The sequence below is a fragment of the Panthera uncia genome, chromosome A2 (genome assembly GCF_023721935.1).
Source record: "Panthera uncia isolate 11264 chromosome A2, Puncia_PCG_1.0, whole genome shotgun sequence".
NCBI classification, from domain to species: domain Eukaryota; kingdom Metazoa; phylum Chordata; class Mammalia; order Carnivora; family Felidae; genus Panthera; species Panthera uncia.
In genome coordinates this window covers 8,668,578-8,695,248 of record NC_064816.1, presented here as the reverse complement: position 1 = coordinate 8,695,248, position 26,671 = coordinate 8,668,578, and the positions used below count along the sequence as shown (strand labels likewise).

The 26,671-nt window shown below is 57.5% G+C and overlaps 1 protein-coding gene and 1 long non-coding RNA gene across 3 annotated transcripts in view; both read right to left on the bottom strand.

The window, feature by feature from the left end:
* The window catches only part of LOC125929063 (uncharacterized), a 6,487-nt gene extending 3,515 nt beyond the window's left edge, over nucleotides 1-2,972 (bottom strand). For both annotated transcript variants that reach the window (XR_007459794.1, XR_007459795.1), the window contains exons 1-2: nucleotides 2,847-2,972; nucleotides 104-205 (exon numbers count right to left, since the gene is read on the bottom strand). This is a non-coding gene — a long non-coding RNA (uncharacterized LOC125929063). The remainder of the gene's footprint in view (nucleotides 1-103; nucleotides 206-2,846) is intronic.
* Nucleotides 2,973-22,584: 19,612 nt separating this feature from the next.
* IER2 (immediate early response 2) lies at nucleotides 22,585-26,655 on the bottom strand. Its single transcript, XM_049639962.1, has one exon. The coding sequence runs from the start codon at nucleotides 24,256-24,258 to the stop codon at nucleotides 23,587-23,589; it is 672 nt and encodes a 223-aa protein (XP_049495919.1). The 5' UTR covers nucleotides 24,259-26,655; the 3' UTR covers nucleotides 22,585-23,586.
* Between the last annotated feature and the right edge of the window lie 16 nt (nucleotides 26,656-26,671).

Sequence of the window (26,671 nt, the reverse complement as noted above, 5' to 3'; positions counted from 1 at the left end):
CCCCCCCCCCCCCCCCCCCCCCCCCCCCCCCCCCCCCCCCCCCCCCGTGACTACAGCTCCTCCCTGCCCTGCTCTGGGTCAGCAGGGTCCTGGGGTTTTTCACCTGCTGAGCAGAGGACACAGATGTGACCGGATTGCCCTGGAGGCACGGTGGTCTAGGCCGGGCCATCCAGCAGCAGTCTGAAAACAGCCACATTGCAATTTTCTAGTTGCCACATTGAAAAAAGTAAAAAAGAACAGGTGATTTTTTTTTTTCAGGTTTTTCAAGTTGAGGTGAAACTCACATAACTGAAAATTAACCATTTAAAGGGTTCACTTCTGGGGCGCTTGGGTGGCTCAGTCGGTTGTGCGTCGACTTTGGCTCAGGTCCTGATCTCATGGTCCGTGAGTTCGAGCCCCACATCAGGCTCGCTGCTGTCACTGCAGAGGCCGCTTCGGATCCTCTGTCCCCCTCTCTCTCTGCCCTGCCCCCCCCTCAAAAATAAATAAACATTTAAATGCAAAAAATAAATAGATAAAAATAAAGTGTTCAGGGGCGCCTGGGTGGCTCAGTCGGTTGGGCGTCTGACTTCGGCTCAGGTCATGATCTCACGGTCCGTGAGTTCGAGCCCCGCGTCGGGCTCTGTGCTGACAGCTCAGAACCTGGAGCCTGTTTCAGATTCTGCGTCTCCCTCTCTCTCTGACCCTCCCCCGTTCATGCTCTATCTCTCTCTGTCTCAAAAATAAATAAACGTTAAAAAAAAATAAAGTGTTCAATTCCATGGCACCTAGTACACCCCAGTATTATGCAACTATCACCTCTGTCTGATTTCAGAATAAACCCTGTCCCCATGAGCAGTCGCTGCCCATTTCTCCCTCTCTCAGCCTCTCGCAACCCCTAATCTGCTTTCTTTGCTATTTTTATAACATTTTTTATTTATTTTTGAGAGACAGAGCATGAGCGGGGAAGAGGTAGAGAGAGAGGGGGAGACACAGAATCCGAAGCAAGCTCCAGGCTCCGAGCTGTCCGCACAGAGCCCGACGCGGGGCTCGAACCCACAAACCTCGAGGTCATGACCTGAGCCCATGTCGGACGCTTCACCGACTGAACCACCCAGGCGCCCCTCCTGGGGTCATTCTTGAGCTCTGTTGTGCCACCACTGTCCAGGAGGGTCCGGGGCAGGATGCCAGATGCCCCCCGCCTGTGGGCTCGGCGCTGGGGTAAGCAGGTGATGCCCGCACAGCTAGGGTGGGACAGGCTGTCCTCCAATCCCTGTTCTGTCACCTCTGGCTACCTGTTCCACTGCTCCGCCTCACCCACAGAGGCACGTGTCCTGCTGTGAATGTCCTGTGTTGCTGTAACCCGCACTCATATGTTGATGCCCTAACCCCCAAGGTGACGGTATGATGAGAGGGCCTCTGGGAGGTGTTTAGGCCACAAAGGAGAGCCCTCCTGAACGGGAACCGTGCCGTTGCGAAGGAGACCCCGGAGCCCTCCCTCGGCCCTTCCGCCAGGTCGGGGTACGATGAGCAGTTGCCGTCTGTGAACCGGGGAGAGCCCTCTCACCGTCTGCCTCGATCGTGGACTCCCAGCCCCCAGAACCGTGAGAAACAAATGTCTCTCGCCCTTCCGTCCCTCGGACGGTTGTTAGAGCGGCCGGCGCTGACTGAGATATGTCCCCACCGGGGACCTCAGCCTTCCAATCAATAACATAGGAGCGAAATAGGAAGGATGTGTGTGCGTGCGGGTCGATGATGCTGTAGAGCAAGAGAAGGAGGCCGCGTGCCTCCGGGGTCGGGGGGTGCAGGGGGCTTGGGCATCCGGCAGGAGACGCCGGCCGCAGAGGCCAGTGCCTAAGACCCGGGAGCCATTGCTGGCCTGTGGGTTCCCCTGAGTCGGCGGGTCACGCACTGGGCTTGTCCCCTGGTGCAGAGCCCGGGCAGGGCTGGGAGAAAGAAGGCAGCCGGGGCGAGGGAGACCTCGGGTCAACAGGGACCCAGCCAGGGGCTGTTACAGGGTTGCTTCTTGTGTTCCCAGCTTTCTCGGGGCAGACCCGCCGGGCCTGGGGGGGGCCACGCCAGGCCTTCCTCTGACTCATCCATCCTGGTGAGGACCCCGCAGTGGAGGCGGAGAAAGCAGCCTTTAAATATAGCTCAGCACCATCTGATGCTCCGGGACTGATGGAAGGAAGCCAGTGGCCGCCCCTGACCCAGCCAGCCTCCCTCCGCGCTAGGTTCAGACCTCCTCCCCGCCCCGCCCCTCCCCCACGGCCCCCACCCCCGCCTCCCTGCCTCCCCGCCCCTTCCCTCAAGGGCTCAGACGTTTAGGCTTTCTGTAAATGTGAGATATAAAAAAAACCGGGGGGGGGGGGGGGGGGGGGCGGGCGCAGGGGTGGGGAATGGCCACTGGCTGGCGGAGAGATACCGCCCCCATAGGGCCCTGAGCAGTGACACGGCGACAAGCTGGCATTTAGCGTCAGGCAGAAGGAGGCCAGCCAGCTGGGGGAAAGCCAAGTCTGACTTTATCCAGGCCCCTCTCCTTGGCCCACACCGGGCCCTGGAAATGGCAAATTGTGGGGCGCCTGGGTGGCTCAGGCGGTTGAGCGTCCCGCTTGGGCTCCGGTCATGATCTCACAGTTCCGTGAGTTCAAGCCCCACTTGGCGCTTGCTGCTGTCAGGGCAAAGCCTGCTTTGGATCCTCTCTCTCTCTCTCTCTCTCTGCCCCTCCCAGGTTCGTGCTCTCTCTCTCTCTCTTGCTCTCTCAAAAATAAAAAAAATTTAAATCTTGTTATAAAAAGAAAGAAAGAAGTTGCAAATGGTGCGGATGCCCTGAGCCAAGGAGAGTCAAACCTGCCCCAGGAACTTACCTCACTGAGGACACAAGGACATCCTGCTCCTGGCTGCGGGTCCCACAGGGCTCCAGCCCCGGACTGGCCCCCACGCATCGGGTGGCCCGGGATACAAGAGCACCAGCCACCTACCCCCCCCGTCCCCCCCCCCCCCCCCCCCCCCCCGCCCCCGACGGCTGACCACTCCCTGCTTTCTGCCAGCCCTTCTCCTATATGTTGAACACCAGCTGTGTGTCGGGCACAGGTCCAGGAGCAGTGAGGGCATGCCCAGTAGTAAGACGGGCACTGTCCATATCTCATGGGCTCACGGTCAGATGGAGGAGGCACAAAGCACATCAAGAGAAAAACACCAACAAACCCAAAGAGAAAGCATGGAGATAACGACTGCTGGGAGGAAGCCGGCCTTCCTCAGAAAGGGAAGGGGAAGTGTCCATGAGACGGAGAAGGAGCACACTGAGAGGACCAGGATGCAACGTGCATCCTCCTCGGGACTATTGGGTCTTTATCCTGAGGGCAGTAGGGAGCCACTGAAGGCTCAGGAGGACTGGCATGCTCGGACTTCTACTGACTTACGGACAGAGAGTGGATCGAGTGATTACCAGAGGGTGGGGAGGGAGTGGGGGACTCGCGTTTAATGGGGACAGAGTTTCAGTTTGGGAAGATGAAAAGGTGCTGGGGATGGATGGTGGGGAGGGCTGCGTGACAAGGTGAATATACGCAAAGCCACTGAACTTTCACTTGAGAATGGTTCAAATGGTAAATCTCACGTGTCTTTTATGACAATTTTAAAAAGTAGGGGCGCCTGGGTGGCTGAGTCGGTGAAGCGTCCGACTTCGGCTCAGGTCATGATCTCACAGTTCGTGGGTTCGAGCCCCGTGTCGGGCCCCGGGCTGACAGCTCGGAGCCTGGAGCCTGCTTCGGATTCCGTGTCTCCCTCTCGCTCTGCCCCTCCCCTGCTCGCGCTCTGTCTCTCTGTCTCTCAAAAATAAATAAACATTAAAAATAAATAAACTTTTAAAAAAAGAAGTTTTTTTTCCCTCTGAATTTATTATCCAATTTGTCTTTTTTTAAAAAAAAAAACAGGCAAAAAGGTTTAGTTTTATTTTAGTTTAGCTTTTTTAGGCACAAAGTTTTGCTACATCATACAACGTGGATGAATCTCAAACCACGCTAACTGAAAGAAGCCAGGCACAAAACGTGGTGGTGAACGTACTAAATGCCAGGCAATCATCCACTTTAAAATGGCTAATTTAGGGGCGCCTGGGTGGCTCAGTCGGTTGAGCGGCCGACTTTGGCTCAGGTCATGATCTCACAGTCCGTGAGTTCGAGCCCCGCGTTGGGCTCTGTGCTGACAGCTCGGAGCCTGGAGCCTGTTTCAGATTCTGTGCCTTCTTCTCTCTCTGACCCTCCGCTGTTCATGCTCTGTCTCTGTCTCAAAAATAAATAAACATTAAAAAAATAAAATAAAATAAAATGGCTAATTTAGGGGCACCTGGCTAACTCAGGCTGTGACAGCGTGAGACTCTTGATCTCAGGGTCTCGAGTTCAAGCCTCATGTTGGGCGTTGAGCTCACATACAAACATACAGACACACAGGTTGATTTAATGTACATATGTTTTGCCAAAAGAAAGAAAAAGAAAGGAAAGAAGGAAGGAAAGGAAAGAAGTGGAAGGGAAGGGAGGGAGGGAGGGAGGGAGGGAGGAAGGGAGTGGGGAGGGCAGGCAAACCCACTGGCCGCAGACGTGTCTCTAGACCCAAGGCAGTGACAGCGAATAGCACCCAGCGAGGGAGGTGACAGCAGGTGAGGGCAGGGAAAGGCTGAGGAAAAGGGAAAACACTGGGACAGTAGAGGGGACGTGGTGGCTGCTTAGATGGGCTGTGGCTCTTGGGGTGGTTCTGTTGGGGCTGGAACCCTCACCGCGTGTCCCGGCTGTGCCCGCCCCCCGCCTGCCCCGTCCCCTTGTTCAATCCCACTCCACTTTGAAGGCCCAGATGTCCCCCCACCGCCTGAGGACCGTCCTAGCCTCCCCTTCCCGGCATGATTATCGGTCCCTGTGTGTCCCCGAGCCACCCACGCAAACGCCACCCACCTGTGCACTGAGGCAACATCCCCAGAAGCCCTGAGTCAGAGGAGGGTTGACGCTCGGTTCTCAGACCCTGTAGAGCAGGGGTCTGCAAACTTCTCGGGGGGGGGGGGGGGGGGGGGGGGGGGGGGGGGCGGGGGGAAGGCCAGACAGGAAGTATTTTTTCTTTTCGGCTTCGAGGGGTCAGGCAGTCTCCGTTGCAATGATTCAACTCTGCCACTTCGAATAAAGGCCGCCACAGCCGACAGGGAAATGAGCGGGCGCAGCTGTGTGTCGATAAAACTTTATCTGCGGACACGGAGTTAGTCCACGGAAATACATTTGCCGGGGAACACCGTGTGGATTCGAGGAGTCCGAGATGTGAATCTGATGCATTTAGCTGTTGGAATACGATTGCCATCGGAACGATAACTAGCACCTGTATTGCATCGTGGAATTATCATCTCCTGGTCGGAGTTGCAACGATCAAGAGTTCTGGTCTCTTAGCAAATCTGATGGTTATGATATTGTGTATATCCACTCTACCCTGCGTTAGCTCTTCAGGACTTATTTTCTATTCATTGCCAGGTTGTACCCTTAAACAACATCTGTCCTATCCCTCCAACCCCCTTGGATACTGAAATCTGAACTGCATATAATTTTCACATCGTGGTGGGTTGTCTTTTTTTTTTTTTTTTTTTTCCCCAACCATTTAAAAACGAAAAGGCCATTCTCGACTCGCAGGCTGTGCAGAAACAGGCAGCAGGCTGCATTTAGCAAATGAGGTCTGCGGATGGTTCCAACGCCACCTCTTGCCCCACATCTGCTCCTTCTAATACCATAGCAGGGAGTCTGGAAGGATGATCCGGGGCTTTAAAAAGATAGCATCATGAAGATAATAGAGGGGCGCCTGGGGTGGCTCAGTCGGCGAAGCATCCGACTTCCGCTCAGGTCATGATCTCGCGGTTCGTGAGTTCGAGCCCCGCGTCGGGCTCTGTGCTGACAGCTCGGAGCCTGGAGCCTGCTTCAGATGCTGTGTCTCCCTCTCTCTCTGTTCCTCCCCCACTCGCACTCTGGCGCGCTCTCTCTCTCTCTCAAAAATAAATGAAGATTAAAAATTTTTTAAAAGATAACAGACTCACATTGCTATAAGCAAAAGGTCCCGTGGTACAGAGTCCTTCTGTCTCCCATCCTGCACCCATAGCTTCATGGGGGTTCCTTAGGATCAGAGAACATTCAGGCTCCGGCTACAGATGGTTCGGCACGAGGCGCGGGCAGCCGCTGGAAGCAGGGAGCGGCAGTACCTCTGTCCCTTCCCAGGACACCCTGGAAGGACAGTTGCGAAGGGCAATCCTCCCAGCCTCCCGGCGGGCAGAGCTTCAAACAGGGCACCTGGCTGTTCATTTCCGTTGGAGGGAGAAATAGCCGATGTGCAATCATATGCCGGTTCGTGGGCTGCAGCCGGAAGGTCAATGACTTGAAAGGAAAATGACTGGAAAACTGGTGACGGGGTCGCCTGGGAAGGTGTGTGGACCCACCTCTCTGAGTGGACAAGGGAGAGTGAAGGTACTTACGCCCCCTGATGGTCTAAATATGTCCCCGCCCCCAGACACACCCGGAAATCCTAACCCCCAAAGTAATGATATTAGAATGGGGGTTGGGGGGCCCATGGGTGGCACGCTAAGCATCTGGCTTCAGCTCAGGTTGTGATTTCGTGGGGGTTTTTTTGTTTGTTTTTTGAATTTTTTTTGTTACATTTATTTATTTTTGAGACAGAGAGAGACAGAGCATGAGCGGAGGAGGGGCAGAGAGAGAGGGAGACACAGAATCTGAGGCAGGCTCCAGGCTCTGAGCCATCAGCACAGAACCTGATGCAGGGCTTGAACTCACCAACTGTGAGATGGTGACCTGAGCCAAAGTCGGATGCTCCACGGGCTGAACCACCCAGGTGCCCCAACACTACTTTTTTTTAATTAATTAATTAATTATTTTATTATTTATGTTACATTTTTTAAAATGTTTACTTTTGAGAGAGAGAGAAAGAGAGAGTGCGAGCAGGGGAGGGGCAGAGAGAGACACAGAATCCGAAGCAGGCTCCAGGCTCTGAGCCATCAGCACAGAGCCCGATGCGGGACTCGAACTCACAAGCCATGAGATCATGACCTGAGCCGAAGTCGGACGCTTCACCGACTGAGCCACCCGGGCACCCCATCCGCAGGGGAGGATTTTAATAAGCAAGTGAATAGGAGGACCCATTCTGTGGACACCAACAGGCCTCTTTCTCCAGACCCCCCTGTCATCATTCCAGGCCCCCCCCCCACCCTGCCCCATCTCCCCTCCCGCCTGGGTGACCCGTTAGCCACATGCTCTATGCTGTGGCTCCGCTCTCCCCACCATCCACCTACCTCGGTTTCTGAGGACCTCCAAGGGGGCCGGCACCCGCGATGCACCCCCACACACACACAGGCCGAAGGCCAGGCCACCTCCACTTGTGCAGACAGGTCTGGGAGGAGGGAAGCCTCAGGCTCCTGCAGGAGCAGGGCCTAGCACGGGGCAGGCTCCTTCCCCTTACTCCTGCGCAGCACACCCCTGTAAATCCTTTCATTTGAAGCCAGAGCAGAAGCGTGAAACACTTCCAGCTTGCTGACTTCCTTCTGTTTTTTTAATTGTGATAAAATTCAGAGAACATAAAATTAACCCTTAGCCACTGTAAAGCGTATGATTCAGCGGCACGTGGGACTTTCACAATGTTGTGCAACCATTGCCACTATCTAGTTCTAGAATATGCCCACCGCCCCGCCTCTGAGCCCCCTGCCTCGCCAAGGAATAATCTGGACCCCTTAAGCAGTCACTCCCCGGGGTGCCTGGGTGAGTCAGCCCATTGAGCACTGACTCTTGGTTTCTGCTCAGGTCCTGATCTCAGGGTTCTTGAGTTCGAGCCCCGCGTCCAGTTCTGCGCTGACAGCTCGGGGCCTACTTGGGATTCTCCCTCTCCCTCCCTCTCTCTCTGCCCTCCCCCACTGGCGTGCGTGCTCTCTCTCTCTCTCTCAAAATAAACAAAAAACTTAAAAAAAAAAAAAAGGCAGTCACTCCCCATTTCCCCCTCCCGGGCCCCTGGCAACCACTAATCCACTCTCTGTCTCTATTTGCCTGTATTGAATATTTCATGTAAATGACGTCACAATAGTGGCCTCTTGTGGTTGGCTTTGAACATAATGTGTTTGAACATAATGTGTTTGAACATAAAGGTTCATCCACGTGGGAGTATGTATCAGAGCTTCATTCCTTTTTATGGCCAAATAATAGTCCATAGTATGGAGGGACCACATTTGTTTATTCATTCTTTTTTTTTTTTTTTAAGATTTTATTTTAGGGCCACCTGGGTGGTTCAGTAGGTTAAGTGTCTGACTCTTGATTCCGGCTCAGGTCATGATCTCAAGGTTTGTTAGTTCGAGCCCCACATCCCACTCGCTGCTGTCACCGCAGAGCCCTCTTCGGATCCTCTGTCCCCCTCCCTCTGCCCCTCCCCTGCTTGCGCGCTCAAAAATAAATAAACATTAAAAACACAACAGTACAGCAAGGACATGACAACGGAGAGCTAGCTCAGCAAATGTGGGTGGAATAAATGAATGAATCAACGTTTTGAGGAACCTTTCCTCCGCAGCACTGCCGTTTTGGGTGACTGAGAAGCTGTCTGGCTAAGGTGAGAGCCTCAAATGCCCTAGCTGGGGGGGGTAGGGGGATGCAAAGGCAGAGGAGCCCCGTGAAACAGAGGGAGGGGTATAGACTCCTTCCTGAACTCCTAGTGGTTTTCTGGAAAGGTCCCAGAGGTAATGCCCAGCTCTAAGGGACAGAGGAAGAGGCTGCCAGGGTTCTCCCAAGACAACCCAGGAGGTGAGGTCAGCCTCTAGAGCGGAGGCAGCACCCCCAGCAAGGATGGGCCCGCTGTCCCACGGGGCTCACCGCCCCCCTGGCCACCTGCTCCCAGCCCGCCGACAAGTGTCAGGGAGGGGAGGGCGGAGGAAGGAGAGGCACAGGAAACAGACAGGATCGGACAAGCCCCTGGACAAGACAAGCTCTTGGAAAGGATCAAGGAACCATGTACAGGCGCCCAGCCTGGCCCTGCATCTGCCAGCTCAGTGTGGCGGTGAGGAGGATGGCAGGTCACCTCAGTCTCTGTCACCGGCCGGGGACGGCCTCTCTCTTGTCTTCCTCCCCTGTCCCGGCCCCCCACATCTGTCACCTTCCAAATCCCCAGGGCAAACTGCCCAGAGACGCCGTCCCGAACCCTCAGACACGTCACTCGGTCACGGCCACAGTCGGAAGCCACACACGCCACCACCCTCCTGAGCAGCAGCCACTGAGGGCCGGGCCTCCACCGGTGGAGACACATGGGAGTCCCTGAAGGCCCCTGTGGACTCCCAGGAACCCCCGCTGCCCGGGAGAAACAGGCTGCAAGAGACCAGATGAGGGCCGTTTACTGCAATAAACAGAGACCTCTGCCTTCCTGGTGGGGGGTGGGGAGCAGAACATTCTAATGTGCCCCTGCCACAGGCTCTCCCTGACCACCTTCCCAAATCAGCCACCACTCTCCCCAGTCCCCTACAACTCTCTCCCTCTCTCACAACCCTATTGTATTTCTTCGGAGTGTTTATCTCTATCTGACTTCACAGTGTCTGTGGCCACTCAACCCCGCTTGGCCCCCACCCCGATAGGAAACAAGGTCTCCACAAACCATAAGAGACTCTTTAAATTAAAAAAAAATTTAGTGTTTATTATTTATTTTTGAGAGAGAGAGAGAGAGAGAGAGAGAGAGACAAGGCATGAGTGGGAGAGGGGCAGAGAGAGAGAGGGAGAATCCAAAGCAGGCTTCAGGCTCCGAGCCGTCAGCACAGAACCCGACGCGGGGCTCGAACTCACAGGCTGTGGCATCATGACCTGAGCCGAAGCCGGACGCTCAACCGAATGAGCCACCCAGGGGCCCCCCCATAAGACACTCTTAAAACAGAACAACCTGAGGGGTGCTGGTGGGCTGTTGGGTAGGGGGATGGGCTAAATGGGCAATGGGCATTAAGGAGGGCACTTGCTGGGATGGGCACTGGGTGCTACATGTAAGTGATGAGTCACTAAATCCTGAAATCATTATTACGCTATATGTTAACTGATTGGGACTTAAATAGAAATACATACGTACATACAAGGTCTCCAAAGACGGGGACCCCCTAGACCCCCAGTCCAGGGATTGGCAAACTTCTTTTTTTTTTTTTTTAACATTTTTTTAAATTTTTTTTTTTTTATTTATTTTTGAGACAGAGAGAGAACATTAGCAGGGAAGGGGCAGAGAGAGAGGGAGACATAGAATCTGAAGCAGGCTCCAGGCTCTGGGCTGTCAGCACAGAGCCCGACGCGGGGCTCGAACTCACAGACTCTGAGATCATGACCTGAGCCAAAGTTGGATGCTCAACCGACTGAGCCACCCAGGCGCCCCGGGATTGGCAAACTTCTGCAAAGAGCCAGATAGGAAACGTGCTCGGCTTTGCGGGTCTCTGTGGCAACAACCGTGCTCTGCCCTCTCACCCACGGTGGTGGCCACCATCAAAAAACCCCAAACGGGCGTCGGTGGGGAATGTGGAGAAATCGGAGCCCCTGCACACTGTTGCCACCAACATAAAACAGGGCGGGTACCCTGGAAAACAGCATGCTGGTTCCCCCCAAAATTAAAAATAGAATCACCATATGACCCGGCAATGGCGCTTCTGGGTCGACGCCCCCAAAGAATTGAAAGCAGGGTCTTCAAGAGATTTTTGTAGGGGCGCCTGGTGGCTCAGTCAGTTAAGCATCCGACTACGGCTCGGGTTCCTGAGTTCGAGCCCCGCGTCGGGCTCTGTGCTGACAGCTTGGAGCCCAGAGCCTGCTTCGGATTCTGTGTCTCTCTGTGTCTCCCTCTGTCTCTCCCCGTCCCCGGCTCATGCTCTGTCTCTCTCTCTCTCTCTCAAAAATAAAAAGATTTTAAAAAAAGAAGAAGAAGAAAAACAATCGCAGACAATATGGACGTGACTGCCGAAACTGTAATTTCCTATGATTCTGTGTCTCATGGAATACTCATTTTCTCTTGCTTTCATCTGTTTAATCATGTAAAAACCATTCTGAACCAGAAGGCCGTGAGGAGGATGGGCGGATGTGGCCCGCGGGCTGTGGTTTCGAGACCCCGGTCCAGTCTGCCGGCCCTGCGTGTTGTGCCTCTGGACTGGCAGGGGCTGGGGTCGTGCACTTGCTGCACGAACGAATGCATGCATGCACGAATAATGGCACAGCTGGCCAGCAAGCAAACCCCAGAACCTTCGCTTCTGTCCTGAGCACCTTCGGGAAAGCCAATTAACCTCTCTGGGCCTTGGGTTTTCAGCTGTAAACGATCTAGGCTGGCACCCGAGCTGGGTGTGCCTCCACTCACCGGGCCTCCTCTGGTTCCTCCCACTCCTTCTCCGGCTCCGGGGCAGGGGTGGGGGAGGGCGGTTGGGAAACCAGGAAGCTCTAAGAGAGAAGATAGGAGCCTCCCGCCCTGGCTCAGAGCCGGGACCTCACTCCTTGTGTGCACCCCTCCCCAGCCCAGGCCGACGCTGAGGTCTGCTGGGAACCACACACACAGTCTCTCGTCCAGGCCTAAATATATTCCAACCTCAGGGACATTCCACACCCCACGCTCATTTCCGCCTTTCTGCCCAGCACGGTGTCAAGAACCAAAATCCAAGTGGAAGGTTGGGGGCCATGGAGGAAGAGGAGGAGGGACGGAGCCAGTGTGATCAGTCTGAGATGTGGCTTCAAGGGTCCTGGTGGTGATGGGGATGCTGGGAAAGCTGAGAATGAGGGGGCCTCCCCCCCTCCCTTCCAGCCTGCACAGTGCTTCCCTCCTCTGCTCGCAGCTTCGTGAGTCACCATTCTGGCATTCGCTGGCAGAGAGCCAGGGCTGGGTGGGATGTCAGGGCGGCAGGCGGGCGGGCGGGGAGACCTACTTTAGCCTTGGTTTCTCCCCCACGCCCACAAGGGCCTTGGGTCTCAGAGCACACACCCCACACCTACTCAGTACATCCAGAGGCCAGGTTGGGGCTTCCCACGTCTGCTGCCCTGGGAACCAGGAAGGAAGGGCTGCCTGTCGCCACCCACCTGGGGCACTGCCCAAGTCCAGCCACCAGGGGCTGGGGAGGCCAGCACCCCTGTCTCCAGGTAGAGCGGATGTGGCCTAGAAAGGGCGCCCTGCTGGCCCCTCCCCAAGATGCCAGAACCTGCCAATCACCTCCGTGCCCAGGACTCCAGCCAAGGCCCCAAGTTTGACTCCACATCTGTATTTGGGAAAAGACACACACACACACACACACACACACACACAGTGGGGAGAGGCAGGGCAGTGGAAGGCGGGCGGCGAGCCTACGCCTCACCCACTCCACCCCAACATTCAGCCACGCTGGGGGACGTTTTTCGGCTGCCACAACTACAGGAAGAGGCACTTGTGGCACCTAGTGGGTGGAGGCCACCGCTGATGCTCGACACCCTCCGATGCACGAGGCAGCCCCACCGCAGAGAGCCATCCGGCCACAAAAAGTCCAGAAACGCCAGCCATGTGCCCAGGTTCGAATCCAGGCTACAGCACTTTTCAGCTGTAAAGACTATATGCAGGATAGCCCCGTGGTGCCTCAGTTTCCTCCACGGGAAACAAGGAGAATGTCATAATAAGTCAGGCAGTGAGGACTCTGGGAGTGGAGCACTTTAAGTACTAAGCAGTAGCTTCTATGGTTGTCATTCTCCTTTTTTTCTTTTTTTCCTTTAAAAGTAATCTCTAGGGGCGCCTGGGTGGCTCAGTCGGTTGAGCGTCCGACTTCGGCTCAGGTCACGATCTCGCGGTCCGCGGGTTTGAGCCCCGCGTCAGGCTCTGGGCTGATGGCTCAGAGCCTGGAGCCTGCTTCCGATTCTGTGTTTCCCTCTCTCTCTGCCCCTTCCCCGTTCATGCTGTGTCTCTCTCTGTCTCAAGAATAAATAAACGTTAAAAAAAAATTTTTTTTTAAAGTAATCTCTATCCCCAGCGCAGCGCTCGAACTCACGGCCCCGAGATCAAGAATCCTATGCCGTACTGACTGAGCCAGCCAGGCAATCCCGCTGTCATTCTTAAGAGGTCAGGCTTCAGGGCGCCTGGGTGGCTCAGTCGGTTAAGCGGCTGACTTCGGCTCAGGTCATGATCTCGCGGTCCGTGAGTTCAAGCCCCGCGTCGGGCTCTGTGCTGACGGCTCGGAGCCTGGAGCCTGTTTCAGATTCTGTGTCTCCCTCTCTCTGACCCTCCCCCATTCATGCTCTGTCTCTCTCTGTCTCAAAAATAAATAAACTTTTAAAAAAAAAAAAAAAAAAAGACCTCAGGCTTCAAGTCCCACAGACTTGAATTCGAATTTGACATTTGTCGTGGGGCACCTGGCTGGCTCAGTGGGGAGAGCATGAGCCTCTTGATCTCGGGGTCGTGAGTTCAGGTCCCATGTTGGGCATAGAGCTTACTAAAAAACAGGTAAACAAACCACACACACACACACACACACACACAAAATAAAACAAAAAAACCCTGACACCTCTCAGCTGGATTTGGATAAGTGCTGTCACTGCCTGTCTCCGGAGTCACTAGGGGCAACAGATGAGCTACTGGGCACACAGCCTTAATGTGCGTTGGGGACACAGGGGTGCTGAGTAAACTCTTGCTGAGCTCAGGAGGGCCTGAGCCTGGAAGGGGCAGGAGGGGACATAAGACCATCTGGCTTCTGGGTTCCACGGATGCCATGGCAACGGGACAGGATGGGCTCAGGTGCAAGAGAGTTGGAGGCGAAGGTTTCAGGGAGGATTCACGCTGGCCACAAGCGCCAAGCGGGAAGCATATGGCCCCGTGCGTGCGTGAGGCCAGGCCAACCTGGAGTGTGGCTGCCAGGAGCCTTCTAGCTGAGGAACTTTCCCCAGCTTTCTAGAACATACAGGCCAGCTGCAAGGAGGGGAAGTCACTGAGAGCAGGGAACAGGCACACTAGGGTAATCTAGGACAATCGGGGATAGAGAATTTCTCCGGAGCTGCGTGTGTGTGCGTGAGCGAGCGTGTGGGTAACCCACTGGGCCTAGACTCAGCGCACGGTGTCGAGGGGACTGAGCCCGCTCTCCCCGGCCGACCAGAAACCCGGGTCCAAGCTCGGGACATGGCCCTGGGGGAGGCTCCTCGCTCTGGCCTTCCCAGCCTTCAGGGATAGGGCTGGCTTGAGTCACAGCGGAACTGCTGGGAGACTGTGCATGTGTGTGCCCACACCCCCCCCATGGTGAACAGACAGTCGTGAGAGAGAGGGGCAAGCCTAAGGAGAGAGGAGGGAGGCACAGGGAAATACGATGATGCCCGGAAGCAGCCATTGATGCATAGCGTCCCCAAGGGCCCTGCAAATGGCAGCCGGGGCTCCACAGAGGCCAGGGACGCAAAGCAAAGCAGGAGAGGGGAAGACATCCCCCCCCCACCCCGCACCCCCTATCCCGGCTGAAAGGAAAGCTTCGGTGGTCCCAGTGCGGGCCCCGTTCCCACGGCCCGCTTCTCTGTTTTCTTCAGAACCGGCCTCACACCCACCCCTCTCAGAAGAGAATGCCTTGTCCCAAGCCACATGTGGCCCCTTTGAAAATTCCGGTGACTGTTTATAAGGCAGTGTCCGTGGGGATTTGGAGGGTAGCTGGGGAATACATGGCACTCAGTGCGGCAGGCTCCAGCCGCCGCTCCGATTCAGAGCCTGAGCGGGAAAGGGTCGCGAGACTACCCCCCCCCCACCCCGCCTCTACCCCCCCCCTACCCTGAGGAGTCTGAACGTTGCCGCCTGCAGGGACTCGGCAGTGGGTTAACTGCAGGCCTGCTTTGCCTTCCCCGGTGGGGTGGCGGTGGCTAGAAGCCAGGACAAGGTTCATTCCGGAAGGGCGGGCCACAGAAGGGAGGGGAGGAGAGGGGAAGGGGGCCTCAGGTGGATGCTGGCTGGCGGTAGGCTGGCCTGGGCCCGAACCCCAGCTGCTGGGCCTCTAACAGGCCCCCCCCCCCCCCCCCGCCTGCCCTCCGGTCTGAAAGGCAAAGCAGTGAGCCACTTCCTGTCCCAGACACCAGCAAGGGGGCCTGCCAGCAGCCTTTGCAGTCTAGAAGTTTGGTTTTGCTTAGTAAATAATGATTACAAAAAAAAAAAAAAAAAAAAGAACAAAACAAAACAAAACACCCCAACCCCCAAACCAACTTGATCCTCCTCAAGCCCTTGGGTTGAACGTGCACACATTGGCCCTTGGGGAGGTTTTTGCTGTCAGAAAGGGGAGGAAAAAATGATACAGTCACCCAGCAAGTGGGTGTGAAAAAGCTGAAGAGGGCATTTGGTGGGCCAACCTGGGGGGCGGCGGGCCAAGGATGCAAGGAGAGAGAGAAAAGGCTGCCCAGTGGTGGCAGGGAGACCTGGGGCCCCGTGGCCCTCGCCCTGCCCCACCCCACCCCACCCCAGCTCTCTTTCCTTATCAGTGAATGGAAGATAAGCCACTGGGTATATACAAGCAAAAGTCCACTGGGGTGGACAAGGGCCTTCGTGACCCCTGCCCCCCACCCCATCCCCCCCAATCCAGGAGAGAAAGAGAAACAATGCACTTTGTTTTACTAGACACACGTTTGCTCTAGGCCTTAATTCCCTCATCTGTAAAATGAGGCCAGTGAAAGTGTCTACTTTAATTTTTTTTGTTTCTTTTGAGAGAGAGCGAGCGAGACAGCAGAGAGCCCTGCTAGCGCACAAGTGGGGGAGGGGCAGGGAGCAGGAGAGAGAGGATCCCAAGCAGGCTCCACACCATCAGTGCAGAGACTGACATGAGGCTCGAACCCACAAACTTCGAGATCATGACCTGAGCGGAGATCAAGCGTCGGATGCTTCCCGGACGGACTGGGCCGCCCGGGTGCCCCAGGCCTACTTGAGCTCTGATTTAGGCTTGCAGTGATGGATAACTGAGAATGTGGGAGGGCCAGGCACAGCACCTGGCTGGGTGGGAGGCATCACTGTGTGCAGTCTCTTCTTAGAACAGGGCATGTTATCTGGCCTGTAACTACCCAAAAGCCTCCGGGGCCGGATGCTGGGGCTCCAGGGACCCTCAGAAGCTCCTGGAGCCTCACAGACTCTCCTGAGGGTGAACCTCTCTGGCTAGCTCTGTAAACAGAAGAGACTTCGCATGAATTCTCAAGGAACACAACAGCTAATTCCCCAGCGTATCTTCCCGGAGCTCCAAGAGACAGCAAAAGGTTTCCCAGACCCCCAGCTCAGGTCGCTTGGGCCCATTAGGATCACGCTGTGCTCCTCTCAGGCCCTTGGAAGAACTTCCCAAGCAGGGAAACTGAGGCCCGGACCAGGGAGCCAACTGGCTGGGGGGTCGTGACCTCCGGCTCATCTGGCAGGGCAGCAAGACCTTGGATTCACCTGGGTCCCTCGGCCGGGCCAAGCCCATCCCCCAGAGATCCTGGGATGTCTCAGCCCTCAGCACAGCGGATTCTCCCAGGCTAGCTATGCCCCGTCCCCCACCCCCCGGGGGGGGGGGCACAACCCTCAGCTCACCAGAGAGCAGAGAACCAGGCTCTATCACTCCACTGAGGACCGCAAGGGGTGCATTCGCCTTGCCCTTTCTGATCATTTGTGAAAACAAGACCTGGGACGGGAGAGAAAGAGCTGCACGTTCGCTAGCTCGGTGGACAAATCCCCTCCGGCTCCCTTTCCACAGGCCAGGCCCCTGAGATGCTGCCCCAAGCTGCACCCCGAGGGAAGGGTTAACAGGAAGCGCCTGGCCGTCCAGCAGCTACAGAAGCCCATTGTTCTGTCAGTCCCCTCCCCCTCGTCCAGGATGACCCTCTGGGGAGCCCCTTCAAAAGGGCCGGACTGGTGTCTCCAGGCTGCTGGCCAGCCAGTCGGGAGAGTGAGCACAGGAAAAGGAAACCCGCCGGGCGCGGGCTGGGGCACAGCTGTCACCGCCACATCCCCCGGGGGCTTTCCGAGGAAGGGGCGGGGGTGCTCAGCCTTGCCTGCCCCCGAGTGGGCAGCCCTCCCTGCGGTCCCCATCTGGAAGCCAGAAAGCTTTGATCTCGAGCCTTTAGGTACAACTGAAGCTCCTGCCTCCCTCCACCCCGCTTCCCCCTCCCGCCCCCGCTTCTCCCCCCCGCCCCCCCCATCTCTGGTTCAGAAAGTTTCACACCCCGCCCCTCCTCCATCGGATTTCAGATCTTTTCTTCTCCAGGTCCCGTCAGCTTTTTCTGATTAGCAGCCTCGGGTGGGGGGGTGGAGGAAGCGGGTGCTTTGGTAGGGCGTCCTGGGTTTGAGGGGCGCTCGGAGGAGGAGGGCTGTTAGCAATTCCCTGGGAGACCCTGGGGGCGGGCAGGGCGAGGACGAGCAGCTGGCCACCAGATGTGGGTGGACAGACGGAGGAGGAAATTAATTGGTGCCAGTCGGTGGCGGGCGAGGAAAGGCAGGTCCCCAGGGGGCCAGGGGAGCCGCCCAGGTGCGGGAGGGAGCTGAAGGAGTGAGGGGGGCAGTGAATGTTTAGGTTATTATTATTTTTAATGTTTATTTAATTTTGAGAGCGAGAGGAACAGAGCACAAGCGGGAAGGGGCAGAGAGAGGGAGACACAGAATCCGAAGCAGGCTCCAGGCTCCGAGTTGTCAGCTCAGAGCCCGACGCGGGGCTCGAACCCACGAACAGTGGGATCATGACCCGAGCCGAAGTGGGACGCTTGACCGACCGAGCCGCCCAGGCGCCCCTGTTGAGGTTATTTCTTCACTGAGAGCCAACAACGTGCTGGGGGAGAGGGGGTCGATCTTGGACGGATTGGGTATGTAGGTGGAGGGCCTTAGGCCTTGGGCTCAGCTCTCCTGGACACAAATTTCGAGGTGGGCGGAATACACCTCCAGGCTGAGCCTGGGGGAACAGAACAGGTGCCCTAGTGAGACCCATTGTGGACACAGGTGGGAAGGTGTGGACCCCCCCTGAGCACACGTGTGTGGATCCGAGCGCCACGAGACACTGCTGCGGGGGCTCTGGTTCCCCGTGGACACCGGTGTGGGGTTCTGGGCTCCTCTGGGCACGTGGGGAGCTTCAGCAGCCTGCACGACAGCGGTGGGTAGCATGAACCCCAAGCTCTGGCAGCCCCCTTTCCCTCCCGCTCCTTCCGCGATTTACCTGATTCGATCAGGCCCCCAGCCCCACACGCCCCGGCGCGGCCTCCGCCTTCCGGCCCGGCCCCTAAGTCCCACTCCCGCATCCGCGGGGCGTGCTTTGTGTGTGTGGGGGGGCCGCCCCGCACGGAGAGCCTGGGCGGAATCCGGTCCGGAAGAGACCGGTTTGGGGGGCGAGGGGCGTGGCCCAAGTCACTGACTACGCTGGGAGTTCTTGGAAGTCGCTCGGTGCGGCGCGCAGGGGCGGGACCCGGGGGAAGAGCGCGAGACGAGGTGAACTCGTCTATCCCGCCCCCGTCCGTGATTGACACCCCGATCGCTCCGCCCCGCGTTGTGGTAGTTACTGACCTCGACCTCCCCGCCTAGGACTCACATTTCCTGGCGGAGATCGAGGCCCCGCCCCGCCTGGCCTAGGCCTGCGCCTGCCCGGCTCGGACGCGCGGACCTCGCCCCAGGTTCCTGGAACCGGGCAAACCGGTCCGGGTGCTGTTTCTGTGGCTCAGCCCTTTCCCGGGTTTGCGGAGGCTTTAGCGGGGCGCCTGTCCCTTAGGTCCTGCCGAGAGGAGAGTGGAGGGGATCTTGGATGGCCGACACGACTAGAGCCGTCCCTTACTTGCTCTCCTGCAGGGCGATCCTCTCTGGCGTCAGTTTCCCATCCGTAAAAGGTGGAGTTAAAAGGACCAGTCTCAAAGGAGAGGGTGCAAATGAATCATTCATTCACAAAAACCACTTAGTAAGCACCTGCTAGACTCGTCTCTGGCCTCGAAAGGAGGCCCCAGGCCAGAAGAGGAGACAAACCCAGAAACGAATATAAAATTGCTTTGTGATGTTACAGGGGGAAAAAAAAAAAAAAAAAAAAGCTCCTAATCTGAGCGTCCGTAAACAAAGGTCGTGGACCAAAATGGGGGGCATTTGTAGCTTTGTCTCTCTTCCAGAGGCAGAATTTTCCTAACTCTGGAACGGTGGCCAAACTGATTCAATGCTATTTAAATAAGAGGACGAATCCCTTTGTTTCTCTCTTTTCAGCTTTTAGACTTTCCCTAGTCTTCTGACTGAAGATAGGCCCTTTCCTGTCTCCTGTGGTAATAACGCTAATCTCTGTGCCTAACTAAGAAAGCTGTCTGGACCCTCATACTGGCTACTGTTTCAGCAGAATCTTATGACATTGTTTTGTTTTCACTGTAGCTTGTATTAAAGGTTACCTTCTAAGTATGGTCCGTGATTAACAAGTGGCTTACGTTCAGAAAAATGTTTAGATAAATAATAGTACAGTTGTTTTGCAGATATGACAAAAATCCTGGCCATCAACGGTCTGAAATTTGGTAAATTCTATGCTAAGAGTCATGGGCAGCCACTGATGAAATGCGACAATAACTACTAAGCACTTAGCACTTGCCTCCCCCAGACAACCTCATCGACTCTTCCAGGCCTGGGTTGGGCATTCCTGGAAGGGACATTTGAACACAGATGCGAACTAGAACATTAATTTACCCTTTCAGACAGTGAGTAGTGTTTGAAGGAAGGCTGAGAAGAGGGGTAAAGGGGCTGGGAGGCAGAGTGGGGAGCGTCTTTAGATCAGATGGCCAAAGAAGGCCTCTCCCAGGAGGTGACAGTCCAGCAGAGATCTGAACGAAGTGAGAATGGATGTCTGGGAGAGGAGCATTGCAAACGGAAGCAACAGCAAGTGCAAAGGCCCTGGACTGGGACATGCCTGGCCTGTTCTCCAAGCAGAAAAGAGGCCACGGTGGATGAAGCAGAGGAGAGCTGGAGAGTGACATTATCCAACTTGCATTTTTAGAAGATCTGTGTGGCTGCGGGGTAGGATAGATTGTGGGGGCGAGAGCAGGGGGGAAGCCACTGCCCCTGATCCAGGTGAGAGGTAACAGCAGCCCACACCAACATGGGAGCCAGGAGGTGGAGAAAGTGGAGTGGGATGAGAGGTCAAGTTGACAGCACCTGTGACTGGGTGCCATGGGCGGGAAGGAGAAAAAGGGATCCAAGGAGGATTCCTCCGTTGGGAGGCCAGGGAGACATGGGGAGGGGCCTTGGACAGAAGGCCTGGGGGTGGGGGAGGGGGTCCAGGATGGAGAGCAAAATTTGGGAGCCGGCATAGATGAGCCCGCATGGATGAGACCACCTACAAAGGGGTGAGTGTAGACAGCAAGAGGCCCAGGGCCTGAGGTGGGAGGAAACCAGAAGTGTGGAGGCCTGGGAGGAGGCAAGAGTCAACCCGGTCAAATCCCTAGGATGGAACCAAACTCTGGAGCTGAGCGGGGACGCTGACCCTCATGCACACGGAGCTGTTGGAGGCAGGAACTATGTCTCCAGCTCTCTGGGATGAGCACGGCATCCGCACACACATTCCCACACCAAATGCCTGTGTTGCTGTATGCGCCTTTAAATGGACGGCACTGTTACCATTCTGAGTTCTACCAATAATAAAATAACACCGCTTCCGGTGTGCCAGGCGTCCCACCAGGCCCTTTATATGTATTATCTCACCTAATCTTCGCAACGGACCCCAAGAGGTAGGGGCTATTGTTGCCCACAGTGTACAGCCAGGGAAACGGAGGCCCAGAGAGGTGAAGTGACTCGCTCGAAGCTGCACAGCAAGCAAGTAAGACCCGGTGGTCTGGCTCCAGGATCTGTGTTCCCACCCCCACAAGGTCTGCCGCCGGCCCTTGTCACTCAGCGTCATGGTTCTGAGCCATTGGTGTCGCCAGAGAGTGTAGATCTGTCCCCGCTCAGGCCATTTATTCTCCGGGGAGGCATGGATAGTCCGAATTCTACCAGACCGGTTAGATGGGATGGGCATGTAGGTTGTTTCCAATTTGTACGGTGGACGACACTGTAATGAACAGCCTTCTGGAGCCTCCTGCTGCAGGCCTGAGGTTCCCCCCGGGGGACCCTACTGGTCAAGGGACTTGTGACACTTTTAGTTTTCACAACTATTGTCCCATGAATTACTCCCCCAGAGGGCCTAGCCCAATGATCCAATGCCATGTAACGGCGTGAAAACCCAGGTTATTGTGACGAATATTCAATGTTGCCTATTCGGAAGGGTGGAATGGGGTCTTGGGAAGGGGGATATATTAAAGGGATGGGGGGGGGGGCTTCTCCTGTCTCCCACTTCATCATCTCCAGCCCCCAGCCCGGAAACCCCCAGGAGGTGGGGCGGAGATCAGCCTGACCGCTTCCCGGGGAGGAAGGAAGGGCCAGGAGGTTCCTGCGACAGGATGCGCACTGAGGGCCCCCTCCCCAGCCGCCGGGGACTTCCCGGGGCAGGCCAGGTTCTCAGGGGAGCTGCTCCCACGCGAACGCACTGAACTGCCGCTGGGGTGTGGGGCTCCAGTCTCCCCCCCCCCCGCCCCCCACGTCCCACTGGGGAGTTACGGGTCAGGACCCCGAGTGGGTGGCGCTTAAGTCTCCCGTGTTTCCCCAGGAAAGAATCAGGTGGCCGCGGAGGCGAGCTGGGCTAGATTCCCCTGGGGGAACCCAGAGGGAGGCGGGGAGCGGGGTGGGTGGACGAGGCTGGAGGTGAGCCGGAGGCGGGAGTTCTGGGGCGGGTCCACCCTCCATCTCACCCTCCTCCTTCCACCCTACGGCCTCGGGGTCAGGTCCCCCGGGGTCGCGGGAAGCTGGCAGGGCCGGAGCCAGCCGTCTGGAGGCGGGGCGGCTGCTTTCCCGGCGCCTCCCGCCGCCCTCACTGCCCGCACCTGCGGCTCCTTTGTCCTCCTAACAGCCACCCCGCCACCCGCCCTGGGGCGACGCCTCGCAGCCCCTCTCCTAAATCAGCACTGGATACATTATGAGCGTTTTCTCCTCTGGGGTGACTAAAATGGAGCTGGGATGGAGCCAGAGCAAATAACTAGGGCTCTCAGGGGGGTGTTTCTACATCTACAGCCACCTTTCGGGGAAGCTGTTTAGAGGCCCACTTCACAGATGGGGAGACTGAGGCTGGGAAACTCCCCTCCCAGCCTGAGTCACAAAATGGTACCGCCAGAGATAAGAAGGGTATAAAGGGCGCCCCAAAGCGCACTTCAGCTCCCCCGCAAGCTGAGGGACCCCCGCCAAAGCTGATTCAGTTGGTCAAGTGGGGTGGGGGGAGCCTCCGAAGGAGGCGTGGCCTTCCCAATTCTGTTTGGGGCGCTGGACCCATCGGTAATCCCCCTCAAAGGTCTGAACTCGTCAAGCCCTCTCCGCGCCCCCCCCCCGCCCCCGCCTGCCCCGAGTTGCAGGATTTCGACGGAACCACCGAATGTGGGGGAGCTGAAGGAGTCAGAGGACCAGAGCACCCAGCACGGAAACGCTCTGGCAAAGAAAAGGGGGCCCAGCCCCATCCCGCCCACTCTACCCACGTGATAGCCGGTCAGACCGGTTTCTGGGGCCCCAGCAAGCTGCCGCCAGCTCCTGACCCCTTAACCCTGCCCCTCCCCCATCAGGGAAGAAAACCAGACGGGCAGCACAGACTTTATTCAAATGGTCTTTATTTTCCTATCTGGCGTTTCTAGCAAAAAGCCAGATAGATGAAATTAAACAGAATCCACCACAGTAAAGGTAAACAGACCTCAGCACGCCCTGGCAAGAATCTTCCCCTTCCCAAACTGGCCCAGTCTCACCAGCAACTGGTCCCAGCGCAGCCTTACAAGCGCTCTAAACACCCCCACCCGATTTTGTGATTCAGACCAGGATCGTCTGGGTTGTGTCTGTGTGTCTGAGGGACGGTCACGCCGGAGACTGGGAACGTATTACCACCTCTAACGCACCAGACGAGGAAAATTTTAACCTGAAATTGAATCGGGCCCCCACCTTGCCCCCGCTATACAGCCGAAGGCGCAGGGGTGCGGGGCACAAACCCGCAGCGCGCGGGGCGAGGTGACTCAGGACGCCCTCCTCCCATTCCCCAGGGCGGTCCACACCCCAGACCCTCCTCCCAGGCCCCACACCCACGCAAGGCAACAGGAAGCTCCCCACGTCTGCCCCATGACGCAACGATGACCGCTTGCACAAGTATGTCACTGGTGGGGGAAGGGAGCGCCTGCCTGGAATTCTGAGGTTGGAAATGCAAACACCAACTATTGAAAAACCTTGAAAGGGCAGTACAGCTCCCAATAAAAAATAAAGTCCGACCCTGAGGAGTTTTAAAGAACCTAGCCTCCCTGCTCCCAGTCCCAGAAGGAGAGGGAAAGGTCCACGTCCCAGTCCGTTAAGACAGCACCTGTGGGCGCAGCAGGTCTCGGCGGAAGGCGCTCGCGCTCCCCGCTCAGGCTCCTCGGCGCCGCCGCTGCGCGCAGGCGGCGACGGCTCCCCGGGGGCAGAGTCCCTCTTCAGGCCTCTCAGCAGCCCGGGCGGCAGCTCCTCTCCACGGTTTCAGCGGGCGCTCCCCCGGGGGCGGGCCTCGCCTCGGGTGTGCGCACTCCGGCCGACGGTTCGGCCCGCGCTCTGGGCTCCCGTAGCGCCGCTCGGGGACCCTCAGAAGGCCACCACGGCCCGCACGAGCACGTTCAGCATGCTGTCCGCAGGGCGGCAGGCAGGCTTCGCCTCGCACGCCGGCGGCGCCGTCGGGGGGGCGGCGGGGCTGCAGTTCAGGAGGCCAGAGAAGCGCCTCTGTAGGACGCGCGCCAGGTTGGGGAAGGCGCCCTCCGCTTGAGCGGGAGGTGGCTGCAGGCGATCAGGGACCTCCGAAGAGGCCCCTGCCTCCTCCTCCTCTTCTTCTAGACGGGCTTTCTTGCTTGGGACCAGTCCGACGTCCCCGCCGTCACTCAGGCTGCTGCTCCGCCGCTTGCGGCTGACTTTAGTGGGGCGCGGGGCACAGGGAGCTGGGGTCTCCGCGGCTCCCGGCGCCTCCCGCGTGTCCATGGGCTCCGGGGAAGGCTGCTCACCGTCGGGGGGCGCTGCCTCGGCTACAGCTTCCGCTTCCCGCAACTGGTGCAGGCGAGGATCAGAGGAGCGGACGGGCGGCAAGGGCACCTCGGGCTCGTGGGCTTCCACCTTGGCCGAGAGGTAGAGCTCTCGCGCGCTGCGCATGACCAGCGACAGCTGCAGACTCCGGTGCAGCCGCAGGCCACCGCGCTGCATGCGCGAATGGTACATCTTCCACACCGACAGGGTCATGATGCGTTGAGCCTCCTTCTGCACCTCCATGGCGGCTAGACGGCGGGGGCGAGGACGGCGGGGGCTCCCTGACTGGGCAGGACAGGTAGCAGGTGCACTCCGGGCTACGCGCTCGTTCACGCTTCTCCCCTCGCGCCAACCCACGCCGTGACACTGCTAGGACGCTCTGCCCCGGCGCCCGCCACCCGGACCCTTTTGTACCCGGGGTGAAGTCACGGAGACGCCCCGCCCAATCCGAGAGCCGCATCCGGGCTTCCCAACGCACCACGGCGAGAGACTCCTTAAAGCGACAGGGTAGAATTTACCGAGGCGGGAGAAGGGAGGGAGTTGGGGCGTGGGGGAGCATTCCCCAGTCCACGCAGAGCTCTCGGGGTGGTCTCCTTTCCCAGGGCCCTCAATGAGCAGACGCGCGGGCCCAGAAGAGCGGGGCGGCGGATGGGGGATCAGAGTCCACCCACGTGCTTGCGTTTGAAGCCCCAGTGGCTTGTAGGCAGCGAGTTTCCCTTCGCACCGGGGAAGACCGGGGTTCGAACCGGTATATCCCCCGTGGGCACAGTTCCTAGCAGCTACTAGGTGTCTAGTTAATATTTTTTGAATCAGTAACCTATTCGTATTTCTTGAATCAGTAACCGTGCTAACACTTACGAAAGCACTTACTACCCGTCAGGCGCTGTTAAGGGTTTTCCTTTACTAAATGCCTCACCTCCACTCCGCGGAGGGTACTGCTGTACCTGATTTCTTCCGCTGGGGAAATCGAGACAGAGTGACTCGTCCAATATTTGCTAAACGAATAAACGGCCACTGCAGTGAAAGGGGACACTGGGGCCTCCAGCTCTTGCGTCTTTCTAGCGTAAGCCAGCCCTCCTCACTCCTCTGTAGGCAGTAAGCAGGCGGGCATCGGGGGCTGGCTCCTAGGCATAGCTGCCCACTCCACGGGCATTGGATGTCTGCAGACACGAACGCAGCCCTGGGTGTCATTCCTGCGCTCCACACCGAACACCCCCCGCCCCTTTCCTCTACTCGAGCTCCACGGGTGGGCTGGGTGCTCGCAGGACGCAGGACCCGGGCAACAGGACAGTCCGGGTGAACACGTGGCTGCGCCCCTTAGACAACACGGCCCTGCTCCGCCCCTGCGCCCCAGGAAGCGTGCTTGGGGTAGGAGCTGTAAACTGAGCAAGGCAGAGATAGAGCGGATAGATAGAAAACATCGGCCCCACCCTCCGCTACGCCCTATTGCTCCAGTTCCTCCAAAACAAGATGCAAAATTGTTCCTATAGCTCCATTCATTCGTGGCAAGGGCCCTTTAAGGGAAGGCTCGTCTCCCTCCCCCCTTGCCGCGCCGAAGGGAGAGCGGAGTCTTCCGGCCACTGGAAGCGCCAGACTTCCACGACTAAATTTGGGTATAATGACGTAGGGCAGGCGCGCGAGCCGCTTCCGGCTGCCCATATAAGGACAGGGGCCGGGATCTCCGCTCTGAGCTGAGGCAGCCTCCTTCCGGGCGGGCGGGGGCGGTGCCTGGCCTCCGAACACGCCCCCTTCCCTTCCCTCCCCCGCTCCCAGCCGCTAAGGATGGCTGTAGTCCCGGGCTTCCGGACCAGAGTTTAGCCGGGCGGGCGGGAAAGGAGGGGAAGGCTTCGCTTCCTTCCCTCCGGCGGCCGAGAAGGCGTGACGCCTCTCCGGGAAGCCCCCCGCCGGCAGGTAGGGGCGATCTCTGGACTTCCACTGACGCCATCTCCCAGAGACCCTCCCCAGAGACCTTGCTAACACGAGGGGCGATTCGCTGAGGACCCATTCGTCCCTGTTCCCCCATAGAGACCCACACAATTATTTCTCCCTACAAGGTTCTCTCCCAGGTGTTCCTTCTCCCCCCCCCCCCCCCAAATCATGCCCCCTTGGAGAACCCCACGCCCCGCCTTCCCACCTCCTGTACCTAAGGACTCAACAATTTTATCTTCTTGACCCCTCCAAAAACTGTCCCTAGTCATCGATCCTGCCACACACTAGGGCGACCCGCTGAGGACGCCCCCATCTCCCCCAGGACCCCCACGGCGAATCCACAATGATATTCCCAGCCCAGGCTCTGTCTCTGAGAGACTCCGAAACACAGGGGCACACAGGTTCTCCAAGAACTTCAGACATCCTGCCCAGACTTCCCCAGAGACAGACTAGGACCTCACTCTGGTGATGGCTCCCCCCCGCCCCTCCAAAAAAGAGTGCTTTTCCGGAGACCTTGTCACACAGATCGCCTCTGTCACACAGGGATCCACTCTATGAGTCTCCAGACATTCCTGGCCCCTCCCCAGACGGAGACCCCACACACCGAGAACTTTCTTGTATACAGAAGCCACCACCACGCCCCCTTTTCCCGACTCCTAGCCTCGCACGCAGAAAGATCCCACACCCCAGAAGCATCTCTGGGGCTCCCACTCACAACCACCCCACC